The 19,218-nt window shown below is 53.6% G+C and overlaps 1 protein-coding gene across 1 annotated transcript in view; it reads left to right on the plus strand.

Moving 5' to 3' along the window:
* Positions 1–7,727: 7,727 nt before the first annotated feature.
* AP2A2 (adaptor related protein complex 2 subunit alpha 2) overlaps positions 7,728–19,218 on the plus strand; it is an 84,995-nt gene continuing 73,504 nt past the window's right edge. Inside the window, 1 exon segment of the mRNA XM_053899286.1 lies at positions 7,728–7,941. Coding sequence (XP_053755261.1) covers positions 7,875–7,941 — 67 coding nt within the window. The 5' untranslated portion in view covers positions 7,728–7,874.

Raw genomic sequence — 19,218 nt, forward strand, 5'->3', positions numbered from 1 at the left:
CCTCCTTCCCCACTGGTGGCCGTCCTCCAGCCTGTCCGTCCCCGACATCCCCCGCATGTCCCTGAGTGAGCTCGGCCCAGTCCCCTGTCTCAGGCCGCGTCCGTGGGCCGGTGGTGCCCTAGGCCTCTGGATGGCCCCTGGATATCGAAAAGCCCGCAAAGCCAACACCCAGCGCTCTCTGCCCTGCCTCCAGGATCTGTGGCACCACCTTACAGTTCTCACAAGCTGGAGCCCCCCACCCCCCCACCCCCCGCCCGGCCCCAGGGGCAAACAGAACCCCTCCGTCTCAGCCCGGGCCGCAACGTGGCCAGCAGTTTTCATCACAAGGCATTTTACACTTGATACAAGCTGACAGACGCCCCCCCCCCCCCCCATCCCTAGCTGTTCCCAGCAGTTTCCTGCAGAAAACCACACAGCCGTCCCCACCCTGGCTCTGCACCAGCCCCAGGACGCACTGCCTGGCTTGTTTCCCCATTTCTGCTGCTTAGGAGGTTTCTTCCTGAACTGAACTTTGTTCTCTTTCTTCCTAGTCATGTTTCCTTCTTTCTCTTCCCCATATTTCCTGCCAGCTGACCGCTCCCCGCCCCAACTCCAGTCTTCCCAGAAGGGCCTGGGGGCTGCTGTGTGTGCTGAGGCATGTGCCAACTGCTGCTGGGCAGCTCTGTTCCTGGCACCCAGCTCAGCCCTGAGGCCTGACCTTTGGCATAGTGACCCCAAGTCAGGCAGAGCTGTGCAGAGGACCCCAGTAAGCTCTGCTGGAGATGCACGGGTGGTTGTTCAGTCCCAGGAATGCTGAGACCCCAGCAGGGTCACGGGTGTAGTGAGAAAGGCCTATAGTCATCACACAGTGGCTGCCTGAGCTCCTATAGAGTTCAGAGGTCTTCGGAGCCCAAGTACTACAAAGTTCGCTCAGGGCTCACTCTCAGCCAGCAGTGCCCTACACCCAAGAGCAAGCAGGAAGGAGGGACAGCGCCAGCCCTTTCGGCAGAGCCCCCACCGGGCAGGGTTCTGGGGGCCCTAGAACCTGGGTTGGAAACTGACTTCTTTAAGTGGGTACACATCTTTCAGCCACAGTAAGATTTAGAATGACACATAGAACGTTTTAAGAGAATCGGAACTAAAGTGTTCATTCTTACATGGTAAGTTAAATCTCAACATAGTTGGTATTTCAAGTTTCTGAACCATTGAGACAACTTGGGGTTCACCACATTCAAAATTTTAATCTATTGGGTGTATGAGTTCTTGGCACACCCAAGATTGTGTTGTCAATTCAGACAAGCTACAGCACTTTAAAAGGAATTAAAAGATACTGAATGTATAAATTCAGTTTAAAATGTTAGAAATGTGGGGCGCCTGGGTGGCTTAGTCGGTTAAACATCCGACTTATGCTCAGATAATGATCTCACGGTTCGTGGGTTCCAGCCCCTCATCGGGCTCTGTGCTGACAGCTCAGAGCCTGGAGCCTGCTTCAGATTGTGTCTCCCTCTCTCTCTTGCCCCTCCCCTGCTCTCTCTCTCAAAATAAATACACATTAAAAATAATAATAATACATTTAATATTAGAAATGCTTAATTCACTGGGTTTGTAGAGGAGACCAAACATTTTGACAGACCCCTGAAAAATGACTATAAATCTTCTAGGCTTATAAAGGAAATGACAGGGTTTGTGAAATTGAACTTAGCAGGTTAAAAACTTAAGTTTTGATCAACAATAGCCAAAGTATGGAAAGAGCCCAAATGTCCATCAACTGATGAATGGATAAAGAAGATGTGGTATATATATACAATGGAGTATTACTCGGCAAGCAAAAAGAATGAAATCTTGTCATTTGCAACTATGTGGATGGAACTGGAGGGTATTATGCTAAGCGAAATTAGTCAGAGAAGGACAAGTATCATATGACTTCACTCATATGAGGACTTGAAGACACAGAACAGATGAACATAAGGGAAGGGAAACAAAGGGAGGGGGACAAAACATAAGAGCCTCTTAAACGTGGAGAACAAACTGAGGGTTACTGGAGGGGTGCTGGGAGCGGGGATGGGCTAAATGGGTCAAGGGCACTAAGGAATCTACTCCTGAAATCACTGTTGCACTAGATGCTACCTAACTTGGATGTGTACTAAAAAAATAAATTAAAAAAACCCCAAAAACTAAAGTTTTGAATTTATAGCTTCAATAAGTCAAATCCTAATTATTTTAAGTTGATGTAAATCTGAGCATATAACCCCCTTGCCCGGTCCCTAAACCCAGACCTCAGCCCCAATTTCTGGCCATCTTGCCTGTGAGGCAGCCCACACCACCAGGGCTGGGTGTGGGGTACCCAGGCAGAGGTTCTAGCTCTGAGTTTCAACCCCAGGTCTGGCCCACCGTCACACTGTCCTCCTCCTTGTCCCCTACTTGTTTGCACTGGGGGACAGAGGAGGGCAGACACATGCCGACATGCAGCAATGGGGTCTGCAGAGACAGGCCTTCCTGCTGCCCACTGAACCCCCTCACCCCCAAGCTCTGGGGATGCCCTCAGAGCCAGAGCTCCCCACCCAGACGCACTTGGCAAGCTGGGGGTCCCTAACCTGAGGCTGCCTCTCTGGGACGGCTTCAAAAGTGTCCCTAAGTGAGGCGCTTGGCTGGCTCAGTCGGCAGAGCATGTGACTCTATCTCAGGGTCATGAGTTCAAGCCCCAGGTTGGGCATAGAGATTACTTAAAAAAAGAAAAAAAAGAAAAAAAGTAACCCTAAGTAACTACGGGGAGCTCGTTATACATCCCAAGAGCACTTGCACCTGGCTGTTGGATGTGCCTGGCAGCTGTTGGGCTGCTGGGGGCTAGGCTTGTGTGTTCCTGGGGTGGGGTGAGGGTGGGGTGCCCTCATCTCACAAGTAGCCCGGGGCCTCTCCTCATCTGCCGAGTCAGCACAAGGCAAGGCTCTTCCCAGCAGTGGCAACCCGTGACTTGTCCTGTTTTAACGGGGAAGGCCTAAGCCAGGGGTTGCCCTGAGGGCAGGGCCCAGGCCACTATCAGTCCGTGCACTATCACTCCTGAACCTCAAAACATTCCAGTTTTGAGGCCGGAAGCCCAGGAAGAGGGACACACATCAGGATATCCTGCTGCCGAGCCCTCCCTCTGCTCATGGACGGGGACATCCTCCCTGGGTGCTGGGATAAGCAAAGTCCAGAGCAAGAAGGAAGGAGTGGGGCACACTCACGTGCAGTGGAAGCTTTCAGATTTAGCTCCAGAGCCAGCACAGCAGGTTTTTTGTCCGTGTCTCACACGCGAGACCCTGCCACCCTGGCTTTGGCCAGGGTGATGGCTGTGACCTGGGTGTCACGTGCTGTCTGGTGTATTGGTATCCATTCAGAGGTCAGGTGGGTGTCAGGTCCTAAGGCAGGTGCCTGTGATGGGTGGGTGGCCCTGCAGAAGGCTGTGCGCTTTGTGGCATCACTGCCAGGTTTTATGCTTCTCATCGTCCCACGACCAACCTTAAAATACCCCGATGCCAAAGGGAGGGGCAGTTTGTGTGTGATGAGGCCAACGGGGCAGGATTTCTTAGTGTTGTGCCAGGGCAAATGGTGGACCCCAGAAGGTGACCCCTGTCCCAAACCCCAGCGCCTGGGAAGGTGACCTTATTTGGAAATAGGGTCTCTGCAGATGTGATTAAGGATCTCAGGATGAGATCATCTTGGATTTAGGGCGAGCCCCAAATCCAGTGACAGGGATCTTCGTAAGAGAAAAGAGGGAGATTTGAGACACACAGATACAGGGGAGGAGACCCCTCCTAGATGACACAAGCAGAGATTGGGGTTACACAGCCTCAGGCCAAGGGTGCTGGCGGCCTTCAGCGACTGGAAGAAAGGTAAAGACAGTCTCCCTCGGAGGCTCCAGGGGAACCCTCTGCTGACACCTTGATCTTGGAATTCTGGCCTCTAGGACTGCAAGAGGATCAGTTTCTCTTGTTTGGGGTCATTTGTCACGGCTGCCCCAGGGCACTGAGGCAACGCGGTGGTGTGGAAAGGCCCGAACCGGTGTCTGTAGGCATGTTTTCTTTCCTAATGCTGTTTTTCCTAGGCCGGTCTTGAAAGTGACATATATTCCGTCAGCTCTCACGGCTGGGTGGACACTGGCCTGGGATGGATGCCTTGCCACAAAACACCCAACGCCATGCAGTGCTGGACAGCCGGCTGGCTGTTGGCATGGTTGGTCTGGCCTTTAAAGTCAAAGGGTGTAGTTTTCGACAGGTCACTTAGGGAAACTGGAGGGTATAGATCCCTACTCTGGGAGTGAACGGAGTGCCTGCTCTGGCAGCATCCTGTGGGGACAGCTGCATTTTCCTGGCTGCCTCCTTCGCCCCTCCCCTGGCTGCTGTCACCAGCTGCATTGCTCCTGTGGCCATTTACTGATGATTGACAACGTTCATTGAGCCCCTGTGAGCTCCCCCGGGGGGTGGATGTGAGGTGGTCTTAAAGACAAGCGGCCGGACAAGATGGGGATGGGGGGGGGGTGCAGCATGACATGCCCGTACAGCCCTGGGGACTTCAATGACACAGAACTCTCAGGCATGGGAATAGGTGTTAATTAGGATCCAGCTGGGGAGTAACAGAGCCCCCAGTCATGGTGGCAGGGTTGTGAACACAGGAGGTTTGAGGGCTGGTGCAGTGGAGGGTGGGGGGGGGGGGTAGGGATCATCGCCATCTGAGACAGAGTTCCAGCCAGCAAAACCACGTTCCAAGTAATCAGGATGGAAAAGGGGACACTGACTCAAAATCCTGCCCCTATGTGCTCACATCATGCTCTGTTATGGGAAGGATCATGTCCCCTAAAAGTTCACATGTTGGAGTCCCTCAGAATGTGGCATTATTGGGGCGCCTGGGTGGCTCACTCGGTTCAGCGTTGGACTTTTGATTTCAGCTCACAAACTGAGATCAAGCCCCGCGTCCAGCTCTGCCTGGAGCCTCCTTGGGAGACACTCTCTCTCTCTCTCTCTCTCTCTCTCTCTCTGCCCCTCCCCCACTCTCTCAAAATAAATAAATCAACATTAAAAAAAAAAGACCGTGGCCTTATTTGGGTCACTGCTGATGTAATTAATTGAGTTCATACTGGGTAGGGCAGATCCCTTATCCGGTGTGACTGGTGTCCTTGTGAAAAGGGGAAATTTGGGCAGGGAGATGATCACAGAGGGGAGGCAGCAAGAGCTGACGCTGGGAGGAGACAGCCATCTGCCAGTGGAGAGAAGGCTGGGCCAGATCCTCAGCCACAGCCTCAGCAGGAACCAGCCCTGCCCACCTGGGACTTCCAGCTCCTGGAAGTGGGGGAAAAGAAATCTCTGAGTTCCCTTCTCTGCATTATATTCAGAAATTTCTGGCATCTCGACCCTAGTTTAGCATAGGCCACCCGAGTCCACCTCCAGGCTGCCGGCTGCTCGAGCTGCCCCTGCTGCCCCAGATGGGGGGGTGCCCCGTGGGACAGGTGTGCCCGCTCAGGTTTCATCCTGCACACACTCCGAAGAGCTCTGCCGGCATAAACTCAGCTTCTTGTGTTCTCTTGGTGGCTAAGCCTTTCCCACCGGGGTGTGACTTTTTGTGACCCCATCCTGGTTCTCTGGACCCTGCCCGTGCCACACTAGTGCTCCAGCTTTTCCATGAGACATCTGGGGAGGCAGTAGAGTCAACTTCTGTGGTTATTTTGCAATAACCCGAATCCAGCTGTGTGGCCCTGGGCTCAGTTTGATGGCTGCAAAAAACAGGGTCCACGGACACGGGTGGCCTCCTGTCAGGAGTTGGAGCTCCTTGCTCCCCTTCCCTAGGTGGCCCGTTTCATTCAAAACACCGCCCACCACCAAGTTCTCGAACCCCTCAAGCTCAGCACGCCATCCAAGGCAGGGGACACGCTCAGTTCCCAGAGCGCGGCCTTCCCCAAGCGTGTCACTCCTGGTGACCGCGTGCCTGGCGCGACCAGGTGCCAAGGGTTGCCACACCTCTGTCCCTGCACCCACATGGGTGCGCAGGCCTCTAGCCATATCTGGACCAGGCCACCGACCCCAGTTATCTGGAAGGGTCATTGTCTGCAACCCACTCCAGAGACTGTGGGAAGCAATTCTTGTCAACCTGACAGGAGGCCTGAGCCAGGACAGCCAGCGAATGGTGCCGGATGCCCCTGGGCACCGTGGCCATGCTGCAGGCTCTGGGCTCCCCAGCCTTTGTTTCCTCCTTCACGATGCCAGTGTTGGGCTTGTGTCTGCGGGGGCCCTTGCCTCTCAGTGGCCGGGGGTGCTGGAAAGAGACTCTCAGCTCCACCCTTGCCCTTGGAAACAGAGTTGAGACCACAAGGAGCTAAAACGTGACAGGTGTCCAAGTGACAGAACTTAAGAAATGAAACTGTTTCCAAGCACTTCTTACAAGTAAAGGCAGCCTGCCCCTCGCTGGGCAGAACCTGGTTAGGGAGGGCCAGGTGGACTCAGGCCTGATTCTAATAAATGACCTGAGGGCTTGCAGGAGCCGAGAGGCAGGCAGTGTGGGGTCTTTCTCATGGCCACCTGTGTGTCTCACCATGCTCTGGGACCCCCGCCCCAAACACACGCATACTTTTGGGAATCCCAGAAGGCCTGGGAAGCCCAGCAGCAGCACTGAAAGGAGATAGGATGTCTGTCCTACTCCAAGCCCCTCTTCACAGAAGCCCACCACCTCGGCCTGAGCTGGCACTCTGTCCGTTCCCCACGTGGGTCCCCGCAGCGTCTGGGCATTGCCCTGTTCTGTGAGTGGCTGCTGGGGGCGGGTCAGGGTCTGCTTGTCGGAGTCCCCTGGCTTGGCCATGGGAGGGGGATCTCGTGGCATGGGGATGTGGGCCCTGGGGATCGCCCCTCCTCCAGGAAGCCCTCTGCTGGCCCAGCTCTTTGGAAGGTCTTGGAAGGTGGTGAAATAGCTCTCTTACAAAGATTCCAGCCGCCAGGGTTCCGGTTTCCCCCAGGGGGTCTTGGAGGCCCAGAGCATGGGTGGGGTGTCTGGTCTGTGGGAGGGGCCCCGCCCCTTCCTCCTCCTGGTCAGGGTCCAGCTGGGCCTGACCTCTCACTGGGAACTGAGGAAGTGAGCCAGGGTGGGGCAGAGGTCTCTTTTGTGGGTCTGGGCCAGGATCAGGTTTAGGGCCCAGATACTGCCCCCCCCCCCCCACCTGCCCCATAAGGAGGAAGCTTCCTTTTCAAGCCATGTGGCTTCATGAAGGCCAGCTCAGCAGGGCCACCTGCTCTCCAAACACACTCCTTGGGTGTAGCAATGCGGGAGGTTGACCCACGGGGCGGCCCTCTGCCTTCACCTCGGGGTGCAGAGGTGGGTGGTGGCAGATCGGCAAAGGGTCCCGGCTGGGCACTGAGGGATCAAAGTCTAGACTGGGCCCTGCGGTCACCGGGTGTTGTCTCAGGGTGGGGGTGGGCCGTCCTTTCTCTGCAGGCCTCAGTGGCCCTCTTTGTTAAGAAAGGACTGTAGGGTGATGTGCAGCAGGCCCTTAGGGCTCTGGACGCAGACCAGCCCCCGACGTGGGCAGCAAGTACCCCAGAACCTGGGCCAGGTCAAAGCCGTGGGGGAGATGATCCTGTCGCGGCACGGCGCGTCGGCCTGCCTGCAGGGGGCGCCCCCGCTCCTGCCTTTACGCGCCCGCGCTCGACGTGCTCGTCCCCGCGCCGCCCGCCGCCGCGCGAGCGAGCGTGTGCGTGCCCGCAGCTGCGAGCGTGAGTGCGTGCGCGCGCGCGCGGCGGCGGCGGCCCTGAAAGCGGCGCTCGGAGCCTGAGGCGGCTCCGGCTGAGGCGGCTCCAGAGGCGGCGGCGACCCGCTTCCCGCTCCCCGCTCGTCCTCCGGGCGCGCCAGCCCAGGCCGCTCCTCGGGGCCCGAAGATGCCGGCCGTGTCGAAGGGGGACGGGATGCGGGGCTTGGCGGTCTTCATCTCCGACATTCGCAACTGTGAGTGGCCGCGGCGCGGGACCGGCCTGTGGGGTGCGGGGGTGCGGGGTGCGGGGCGCGGGGCGGGGTCCGCGTGCGGACCCGGGGGACGGGAGTGCAGGGCGGGAGTCTGGGTGCGGACCCAGAAGGCAGCGATGGGGCGGGGGGGGGGGGGGGCGCGGGGCGGGGCGGAGGTCCGGGGTCGCAGGCCCGGAGCGCTGGGTGGGAGTCCGCGGGCGCAGGCTCGAGGTGCGGGGGTGCGGGCCAGGGGTCTGGGTGCAGGGGCAGGGGGCGCGGGGCGGGGTCCCGGGTGAGGACCTGGAGGGCGGGGGTCCGGGGGCGCCCCCCTGGGGTGGGGCGGGAGTCTGGGCGCCGACCCAGAAGGCAGGGGGCAGGGGGCGCGGGGCGGGGTGGGGGTCTGGGGACGCAAGCGGGGTTGGTCTGGGTGCAGACCCAGATGGCAGGGGGCAGGGGGCGCAGACTGGGGGTGCGAGGGTCCCGGGTGCGGACCTAGAGGGCGGGTGAGGAGGGCGCAGCAGGCCTCTGGTAGGCGGGATCGGGGGCTCCGACTGGAGTGCGGGGGCCGCGGGTCGGGGAGCAGTGGGGGCAGGGGTGCGGGGTGCAGGGTGGTGTTCTCCGACCCCGTAGGGGGCTGTGGTATCGTCGGCCCGGTTCCGGCGAAGACCCCCCTCTCCCCCCCCCCCCCCAAGCATGATGTCATGTCGAGCAATCTGCTCCGTCTTTCTAGTAATGGAGCATTTAACCCAGCGTTTTCCAAAACAGCGTGGACTTTCGCTCAGGGAGTGGGAAGAGCGAACCCTGGGAAGCGGCTCTGCGCGGGCTGTGGCGGCTTACTGCGCCCTGATTAAAATGACTCATTCCCCCGGGGAATCCAGACACTGGGGCCCTAGAGGGTGGGCTGGCTGCAGGGAAACTGCTCTGGCTGCTGTCTCCGTTCCGGGACACGCGTGCCCTCCCCGGAGCGGAAAAAATCAGGCGGCAAGGTGAAACAGGCGGGGAGGCTGCTGGGTGCCCCGTGGGTCCTGCAGTGAATTTGGCTGTGGTCCGCAGAGGGGCTCTTGGCATTCAGAGGACGTCTCCTTTATTCGCTTCAAAAAGGTAAACACAAAACCGGTTTCCTGCTGGCGTGTTTTATTGTTTTCGGTACCCACCAGGTCGTTGACTGATTTGTATTGCCCTGGGTTCAGTGTGTATTTTGATGGTAAATGCTGTTGTGTTGAACCCCTCACCTCCTTGCACCGGGGGCCCCGTTGTCCCCAGACCGTGGAAGTCTGGATCTTCTGGCCCTCCGCCTGCTCTGCAGGAAGTCGGGGTGGTATCGCACTCTCGGATTGGTGCCTTCGCAAGCAGGCAGCGTTTGTCTGTTCCTTTGCTGTTTGCTGTGACTTCAGGACGGTGGCACTCTTAATCCGGGCGCGTCTTGTAAAGCCAAGTGCACGTGCGCTACTGCTGCAGGGGACCCTTGGCCGAAGGCTTAGCAGCCTTCAGTTGGGCGTGATGTCAGCCCTTCCATTTTGGTAGAAACACGCATTGGGCAAGAAAGACCTCGAGGCTGAAACCCGTTGCCAGACCTGTGACGCTGCTGGGTCTGCCTGCGCTCGGCTGCAAGTAGGCGCCTGCCACGGACTGAGGACTCAGCCGGTGCTCGTTGACTGACTGGAGACCGGACTTTGTCCTCCGCCGCGCTGTTGACACCTGGGCCCACCGTCTGTGGTGCAGAAGTGTCTGTTGGCGGCAGACAGCAGCATCCCCGGCCTCTCTACGACCAGATGCCTCAGTTGTGACGCCCAAGGCCACGTCCAGACGTTGCCCCGTGGGGGAGTTTTCTCTGCTGGAGGGCCGCCGGTGTGGACCAAAGAGTAAGACAGCCTCTCCCCCCCGAAGTCTTATATGAGGGGCAGGGGTGCCTGGTCCTCCTTGGGGCCAGCTCTCCGTTTAATGCGGCCCCCTCCTCAGAAACCCCTTCCCAGCCTCGCTGTGCCCCTGCCCTTTCTTCCGTCAGCCATGGTGCCGTGCTCCTTCAGAGCAGTGTCGGCGATCGTGGCCCCGCAAGGCGGGGCCCGCGTCTGTCACGTCACGCTCCTCCGCTGCTTGCACAGTGCCTGGCGTGAGGCATGTGCCGAGGAAACGAGTAGACGGTGAGCCAGAGAGGACTTTGCTAGAAGATGATTCTTGCCCCGACTTTCTCTGAAGGGCCCTGCAGGCAGAGGGCCAAGATGTGCCTGGAACAGCAGGGAGCTAACGTAAACACGGGCAACACGTGCGGGCTGGTGCCTGGAGACTGGAGACTGACCGAGGGCTGACTCTGGCGGGACTGGTCTGGGCTTAGGCCTGTGGGGAGGGAGAGGGGTCCCTGCTTCCCCTTCTCCCCGCCCACCTCTGATCTCATGTGCTTACTGGACTCTTGTGAGCTGTGATGGCTGTAGCCAGGCTCTGGGGAGAGAGGGCACTGAGCTGGCAGCCAGGGTCCGGACTCAGCCCGCCTCTCCCCTGTGCCATGACCCACAGCCAGTGGCCGCTGAGTTAGGTTTCGCAGCTGACAGAGGGGTTGGTTTGAGCAGGAGCACCGCTGAGGTCTGTTTCAGTTCTAAAATTGCAGCTCCCTTTGCCTTTCTGAGCTAGAGTCTTAAATTCCCTCCTTTAAGACGTTCAGGAGCGAGCTCTGCATCTGTCTGCACCTTATGTAAGTTACGGGCTTCAGGCGGCTGGCTGGGAACGTTGCTTAGCACAGCCACAGTGAATACCCTCCGGGGTTTGAAAAGGTGCTCTTGTCGTGCTGTGTGCCTCAAGCCTGTAGCTTTTGTGGCTCAGGTGGCAAACTAATTCAGTGCCTCATAAAATTAACTGGATTCTTTTTGATGAACTTCAGCCCAGGGCCACTGAATTTGGCTAGTGTGACTTCAGGGTGTGGGAGTTATGAGTTGTTTCTTTCTGTTTTTAAGTTGGTATTGAAAAATTCGAGGGGCGCTTACGTGGCTCAGTCAGTTAAGCGTCTGACTTCGGCTCACGTCATGATCTTGTGGCTCCTGAGTTTTGAGCCCCACATGGGGCTCTGTGCTGACAGCTCAGAGCCTGTCTGCCCCTCGCCCACTCACACTCTCTCAAAACATGAATAAAACATGAAAAAATTAAAAGAAAAATTCTCACCCTTTTACTTAGTCCCAAACTTTAAATAAATCTTTATTTTGAAATAAAAATAGATTTGCAGGAAGTTGCAAAGAAGTGGACAGGGAGGTCCCGGCACCCTTCACCCCACCTCTTCAAGGGGGATTTCTGACATGACAGTACAATTTCAACACCAGGAAACTGACATTGGTACATTCCACAGGGCGGAGTCACATTTTATCAGTTTTACCTACGCTGGTGTGTGTGTCTGTGTCTGTGTAGGTCTTTGTGCTTTTGTCACAAGTAGCTACGTGTAACTGCCACCTTCATCAAGACACAGAGCTGTTCCGTCATCACAAAGCCCCCTCGCCTTACCCCTTTAGCCAGCGTACCCACTCCCGACTGCTAGTCTGTTCTGTCTGCATAGCATCTCAAGGGCGTCATGTGAATGGAGTTGTGTAGTATGTGACCCGTTGATTGGCTTTTCTCACTCCGTACAATCCCCTTGAGGTCTGTCCGAGCTGTTGCATTGACTGATAACACATTCAAGTGATGGGTTTAAAGAAAACAAAAGCCCTGCTGAAATTGGGAAAATAATAGTTATTTGTTATTTGGTTATTTTGGAACTTTTGTTTACTTTTACACGTGTGATGTGTCATTGGACAGGCATGTCTAAGTTAATGCATGTCTTTTTTAAAAAGTATTTTTTAATGTTTTTTTTTTTTTTTGAGAGAGAGAGAGAGAGAGAGACAGCAAGCGGGAGGGGCAGAGAGAGAGAGGGAGACACAGAATCTGAAGCAGGCTCCAAGCTCTGAGCTGCCAGCACAGAGCCCGATGTGAGCCTTGAACCCAGGAACGGTGAGATCATGACCTGAGCTAAAGTTGGCCACTGAACCAACTGAGCCACCCAGGCGCCCCAGTTAATGCATGTTTTTATGCATTACCATTGACATGTCAACACGAGAACAGTGTTGAGAATATGAAACACTGCTGAAAATGTTGACAGACTCCTCATTGGCTGCAAAATACCCAAGACTGAGGAGCGCCTGGGTGGCTCAGTCGGCTAAGCGTCCGACTTTGGCTCAGATCATGACCTCATGGCTCGTGGGTGCGAGTCCCACACCGGGCTCTCTGCTGTCAGCGGGGAGCCCGCTTTGGTTCCTGTCTTCCTCTCTCTCTGCCCCTCTCCAGCTCGTGCTTTCTCTGTCTCAACAAAACAAAACAAAACTAAAACAACCAAGACTGCAATGAAAGAGAGCGATGGGTCTTTACTCTTGTGAGACCAGTCACGTTGCCAGTGGGCAGGAAATTGTCATTTATTCCTCCAAGCGGGAGGTGGCGGGGGCGGGGGGCCGTGCAGGTGAAGCGAGACACGAGACACTTCCATCGTGCTTGCGGGCGTTTTATTTACTCCCTCCAGGCACTTGCTCAAATGAAGGGGGACGAGTGGAGACCTGTAATTAGCTATTTGGCAAAAACGCGTTTCCCGTGTTCTTGGTGAAAGCATGCAGTTTTGCTGCAGGTGCAGTGATAAACTGGCAGAATCAGTATCAGTGCTCGGCTCATTGTGTTGGTCACGAAACTTTGTCCTCTCCATTTCCGTTAACTTCGTTCAAATTGGGCACCCCTTTGAATTACATTTTAACATGACTAGAGTTTAAAACATTTAGTTCGTAAAATTCCGTGTGTTATGAGTCATAAATTGGATGTGGAGAACTGAACGTAAAACGTGAAGTTCAGGTTATGCCTCTGTGTAGGAAATGAAACGTAAAGGTGGTACTTGATTTTCCTGAGTAATAATAAGGAGCAGAACCAGAATTTGTCGGTCTGCTTTTTAACTTTTAAAGTCCTTTAAAAAATTTAAGGTTCATTTTAGTCTTGACTGGACATTTAAAAAATGATGACTTTTGAAAAAGAATGCTCTTCTTGCGAATTTTTTTCTGCATAATATATACTCTTTAGAAACTGATTTAGGGAGCGTGTGACGGAGGGCAAAGGGAGGGACGATCCCCCGTGCTGGGCGAGGGGAGGAAGTCTTTGACCCAGGTTGAATTTTTCTGCCAAGGTTGGTGGTTATTGCTTCGAGGAAATACCTGTGCATCCCCTCGTTTTCCTTCTGGCTCCTCTGAAGTCGGGGACTCTCTCTGTTTCTCTTATGACACGTTGAAATGTCCTGGTGATGAGTGTTTTCTCGTGCCGGATCCTTAGCATTACTTCTCTCTCCTCTTAAAATGACTTTCACTCTGTTGTTTCGGCAACAGTGTGTGTCAGGATTTTGTAGTTGCGGAGTTATTGGGAAGGCTCTCTTTGTGGGGCTGAATAACATTTCCTTGTCTTTTAAAAAATAGAGTCAGATCAGAGGGGAGGGTTCCAGTGCGATGTAGGAAGCGCTGTTTCACACTAACACAGAATGTGACTCCCTGGTGTGAGCTCCTGAGTGGGTGGGGCTCTGGGTGCCTCAGAATTTTATGGGTCTGTTTTGCAGGTTCTTGGGCGCGAGGCCGGCTTCCCTTAGCTCGAATTTCAAAACTTATGAGACTCCCAGAACCAGAAGTCTTTTTTTGTAAGTCTTCGGTGAACTCCTTTGGCCACAACCCTGGCCTTGCAGAGCCGGGAAGCTGTGTGTGGTCTCCCTCCTGTGCGAGTGAGTGTTCACAAGCGTGTGCTTCCAGGACACCATGGCCACGTGCTCTGCTTCCTCCCAAAGTCTTACCAGTTCTGGATCTTGGGACAGATCGGGCCTCAGGTTTGGGGCAAGGGGTGGCATCTGATCTGTTATGTGAAATTTGTGGGGTTCGGAGAAACAGGCCATGTGGTCCCTGTCCCCCTAAAGAGTCTGCAGACAAATAGGGAGGTGCGTTCTCACCAGTGCGTCCATCTTTATTGAGCACCTCCTACGTTGCGGACTCCTGAATGTCGTATGCAGAGAACGAGAGGTTGTCAGGTGGACAAGATGAGTCCTTGCCCGAAAGCAAGGTGGAGAGGTCCTAGGCGACAGAGGGCACCAGCTGCTCAGACACCAAAGAAAGGTAGGTCTGCGTCAGCCTTTGGAATGTTTCACGTTTGCCTCTGGCCTTGTCGAGCATTCTTTTTTTTTTTTTTTTTTTTTGCTTAAAGTGTGTCAGTCCACTCCCTGCCTGGACTCGGTGTGTGAAATGAATGTAAGACAGATACGTAGGACAGGCACCCTCCTGTCTTGCCCTTTCATTGTGATCAGCACAGAGGTTTGATATGGAAACCACAAGTGCGGGAGTTAGAAAGTTGATGGTTTTCGTCAGCTTCCAGTGCACTGTGAGGTACATCAAGTAAGTCTGCCCTCAGCTTAACAAAATGAGTGGCACACTTGAGAAAATAGAAATGAGCAGTTTTCACCGGGCCGTGTAATGTCTGAGGTTGGGATGATAAGACTGTATTTACTGATTCTCCTCTTGGCCTTTTTCACGATAACTGACTTTGGGATGACGTTGCCATGGTTGAAATATCACGGAAAGTTGCATGTGCCATGTGATTACCAGAACTTCAGGGTGGGTAGTTCAAGTGGGAGTCGCCACCGGGAGCTGGGGGCTGAGGCCGAGCGATAAGACCAGCCCTGGCGCTCTGTGGGAGAGAGGGCCCTGCACGCCACGCCATGTCTGGGATCAGAAGCGTGCAGGGAGGAGGAGGTGGCCTGTTTTAAAATAGCGTCCTGGCGATTGAGCCGGGGACGGCCAGATGCACAGATGCACAGTGCCAGAGAGGAGAGGCGAGTCCGAGCCTTGCCCAAAATGTTGCGGTTGCCCAGAAGATGCAGTTTAAACTTGTGGCGACACTCTTGTCCCTGCCTGCCTTCCCACATCACTTCCTGCCACCCTTCATTCTTTTTCCTTCAGTGTTACTGCCAAAGAGGATTAGGACTCGGGCCCACCATCACCCAATAGGGAAAGTGTGGGAAGTGGAGTCAGAAAGACTTCGGCGGGAGTTGAGAGCCACCAGTGGGAAGGCGAGAGGCACACAGGGTGTGGGGATGGGGCCTGTGGTCTGGCCCTTGGAGTTTGTTGTCTGTGTTAGTGGGGGTGCAGCAGAAGGGCAGTGACGTGCCCACGGCTGCTCTGGGCCCCACAAGGACAGGAAGGTCTTTGCCGTGAGGCGGAGACCCACTTCCCTTGCTAGGTTCTGGCCCCACACGGCTCCCTCAGCTCCCGGCTGCCTCAGGAAACGGGGAGTTGAGTGATGCTGGATGTGTTCATTTAGGATAAGACGTTGCTGACCAGCGGTTTGGGTCAGATCCTGATACTGTACCCTTTGATTCCTCACCTTTGCAAATTGTGGCCTAGTAGAGTCTGGAGTCTTTGTTTTCACCCCCAGTTTAAACCCAGTGAGCGCTGCAGTGGTTTTGTGTATCCTTGTACTCAACACGTTTCCCATTTACCTTCTCACCTGCCCCAGGACCTGGTGTCTGTTTCACAGCGTTGCTTAAAAGTGTGGAGACCAGCATCCAAGTAGGGTTGCCTGGTTTTTGTTTTGGGTGGTAAGGTGTTTTTCTTGCCTTTAAAATCCCTTCTGGTGGCAACTCAGAGCATGATGAGGATTAGTTATTTAGTGTACCTAAAGCCCTTGGAGCTAAGCCTTAGGATGTCAGTGCTGCACTGGGATTTGTGTTTGGCCTTTTCTTTTTTAAAAGAAATTTATTCATTTGTTTTGGGAGAAGAAAGAGCACATGTGAGTGTGCACACGTGAGAGTGGAGGAGGGACAGAGAGAGAGAGGGAGAGAAAGAATCCCAAGCAGGCTCCGCACCGTCAGTGTGGAGCCCGATGTAACGTTCCGTCTCACAAACTGTGGTATCCTGACCTGAGCCAAGATCAAGAGTCGGATGCTCGGTCGGTTGAGCGTCTGACTTCGGCTCAGGTCACGATCTCACCGTTTGCGGGTTCGAGCCCCGTGTCGGGCTCTGTGCTGACAGCTCAGAGCCTGGAGCCCGCTTCGGATTCTGTGTCTCCCTCTCTCTCTGCCCCTCCCCAGCTCGTGCTCTGTCTCCCTCTGTCTCAAAAATAAATAAAAACATTTAAAAAAAAAGAATCGGATGCTCAACCAACCAAGCCATCCAGGTGCTCCCGTTATGCTTGCTTGTTTTCTTTCTTTCTTCAATGTTTATTAATTTTTTTTTTTTTTTGAGAGAGACAGAGACAGAGACAGAGACAGAGAATGAGCATGGGAGGGACAGAGAGAGAGGAGGAGACACAGAATCCGAAGCAGGCTCCAGGTCTGAGCTGTCAGCACAGAGCCTGATGTGGGGCTCGAACCCATGAACTGCGAGATCATGACCTGAGCCGAAGTTGGACGCTTAACCGACTGAGCCACCCGGGCGCCCGATAGCCTTTTTTTCCTTTATGTCAGGCACAGCACGACCAACTCAGAACCTGATTTTGAACCTCGCACCGATGAGAGTCAGAGCCTTCTGTGGTTGAGTTCATAATGAATCCTGCTGGGGGTGTGCCTCCATCTACAAGTAGTTTTCGGTAGGTCTTCCTTCCGTAGGACACGCTCCTCACAAACTCAGTTACATTTAGTTAGCTTGTAGCTTCTGCTCAATTATCCTTTTTAAACTTTGTTGCCACCTTCTTTTTTTTAAGCTTAAAAATATTTATTTTTGGGAGAACGCAAGTGGGGGCGGGGCAGAGAGAGGGGGACAGGGGACCCGAAACGGTCTCTGTGCTGACAGGCTGACAGCAGACAGCCCGATGTGGGGCTTGAATTCACGAACCGCGAGATCATAACCTGAGCCAAAGTTGGACACTCAACTGACTGAGCCTCCCAGGTGCCCCTTTGTTGCCTTATTCTTTCGCCACAATTTGAGCCGTCCTTGGGTAACATAGTACATACAGCTTTCCCAAGTGCTGAGAATGTGGAGGAAGAGGGAGGTGGGAAGGTGGTGGTCTGAGGGTCCGTTCGTACCGAGTTGTTCAGTTCCTGAGGCTTGGCCTTTTTGAGATTGTCATCCACAGGATGGAGATGTGGGCCCCTCGCACGGATGCTGGTCACAGAGGGACAGGAGATGCTCCTCTGCTGGGGGCTGATGTCTGGTGTATATTCTCTAATGTAGCATTTGCTGTAGATCTAGTTTAAATCTGTATAATATTCAGTAGCGAAGAAAATGTATTTCTTTGTATAATGTTCTTGTTTTGCTATACTTTTGGTGCAGCCCCAAGAGTGAAGTGTATTTTGAAGTTGTATATTTCAAAATTTATTTATTTTTCTGGATTCTGTTTTCTGATAGAATTGTACCATTTATTCATTCAAGAAATCTATTTTTTTTTAAGTTTATTATTTTGAGAGATGGAGAATGAGCATGAGTTGGGGAGGTGCAAAGAGAAGGAGAAAGAGAATCGCAAGCAGGCTGTGTGCTGATGTGGGGCTCGATCCCACAAACTGTGAGTTCGTGATCTGCCCCCAAGCCAGGAGTTAGACGCTTAACTGACTGAGGGCAACCGGGCAGCCCCAAGAAATCTATTGAGTGCCTGCTATGTGCCAGGCACTATTCTACTCTAGGTACCAGGGATTCGGTGGTTAACCAAATGGACAAAATCCCTGTACTTTCAGAACTTAAATTCTTGTGAGACTAGACGGACAAAATAAATGAGAAAAACATGTATCTATTTATCTCCATTCATCTTTTTGTTGCTCTGTCGTGGAGAAAAATACAGTAGGGAAGAGGGACAGAGAGTGTGGATGGTTCTGAGCTTCAAAGCCTGTGGTCAGGTCAGGTCAGGTAGCCTGGAGAAGGTGTATTCCAAGGAAGCTTGGAGGAGATGCGGAAGCGAGTTCTGCAGGTGGAGGTGCGGAGGCCCTCGGGGAGCATGGGCTGCGGGAGCGGAGGGCGGAGCATGTCAGGCCTTGTAGGAATCCTTGGAAGTTTTCAGCACACACGATCTAACCCAAATTACTTTTGCTTTTATTTTATTTTATTTTTTTTTTAATTTTTTTTTCAACGTTTTTTATTTATTTTTGGGACAGAGAGAGACAGAGCATGAACGGGGGAGGGGCAGAGAGAGAGGGAGACACAGAATCGGAAACAGGCTCCAGGCTCCGAGCCATCAGCCCAGAGCCCGACGTGGGGCTCGAACTCACGGACCGCGAGATCGTGACCTGGCTGAAGTCGGACGCTTAACCGACTGCGCCACCCAGGCGCCCCACTTTTGCTTTTAATAAGATCATTTGCTTCTGTACAGAGAGCGAGCAGCAGGGACAAGGGTTGAAGTGGGAGACAGTTTGGGTGGCTGTTGTATTAACCGTGGAAGGTGATTCTGGGTTGAACCAGACGGAGACCACAAGCTAAATATTCTGTCCCCCGATGTTAAAGGTGCGGCTGTGTCTCAGGCTTGCCCTGTTTCCAGAGGTACGTCTGCTACGATGTTTCTCACTGTTCACCTGTGTGCAGTGTGGCTTTTTCCTCTGGCTGCTTTTCATGTATATTCCCTGGTTTTAGTCAGTTTTATTTGTTATGTGCCTTGTCATTTTCTTCATGTTTCTTGTGCTTGGGGTTCGAGCTTCTGAGATCAGTGGGTTTCTAGTTTTCACCAAATTTGAAAAAATTTGGCCGTTATTCTTCAAATACTTTTTCTGTCCCCGTCCTGCCTTTGAGGACTTTGTTACACACAAGTCAGGCCACTGGAGGTTGCCCCACAGCTCAGTGATGCTCTCTCAGATCGTGTTTTTCGGTCTGCTGTTCTCTCTTTGTTTCACTTGGGCTCATTTCTGGGCTGCGTCTTCAGGTGCACTAATCTGTGGTGTCTGATCTTCTGTTAATCTCGTCCAGCATATTTTCTCTCTCAGACATCGTAGGTCTCGTGTCTTGAACTTCACTTCGGGTCTTTCACGTGTTGTCTGTACCAGTTCACATGCTTGTGATACCGTCCCCCTCCGTGAGCATATGGAGTATAGTTATGATGACTTCTAATGTTACTGTCCCCTGATTTTATGTTCTGTCATTTCTTTTTTTTTTTTTTTTTCCTTAATCATCTGTCATTTCTGGGTCTGTTTTTATTGATAGATCTCCCCCCACCCCCATTGTGGGTTGTATTTTTCTGTTTCTTTGCATGCCTGTAATTAAAAAAAAAAATTTTTTTTTAACGTTTGTTAATTTTTGAGACAGAGCATGAGTGGGGGAGGGGCAGAGAGAGAGAGGGAGACTCAGA

This window comes from Panthera pardus, unplaced genomic scaffold (assembly GCF_024362965.1).
Source record: "Panthera pardus isolate Hobbes unplaced genomic scaffold, ASM2436296v1 HiC_scaffold_12, whole genome shotgun sequence".
NCBI classification, from domain to species: domain Eukaryota; kingdom Metazoa; phylum Chordata; class Mammalia; order Carnivora; family Felidae; genus Panthera; species Panthera pardus.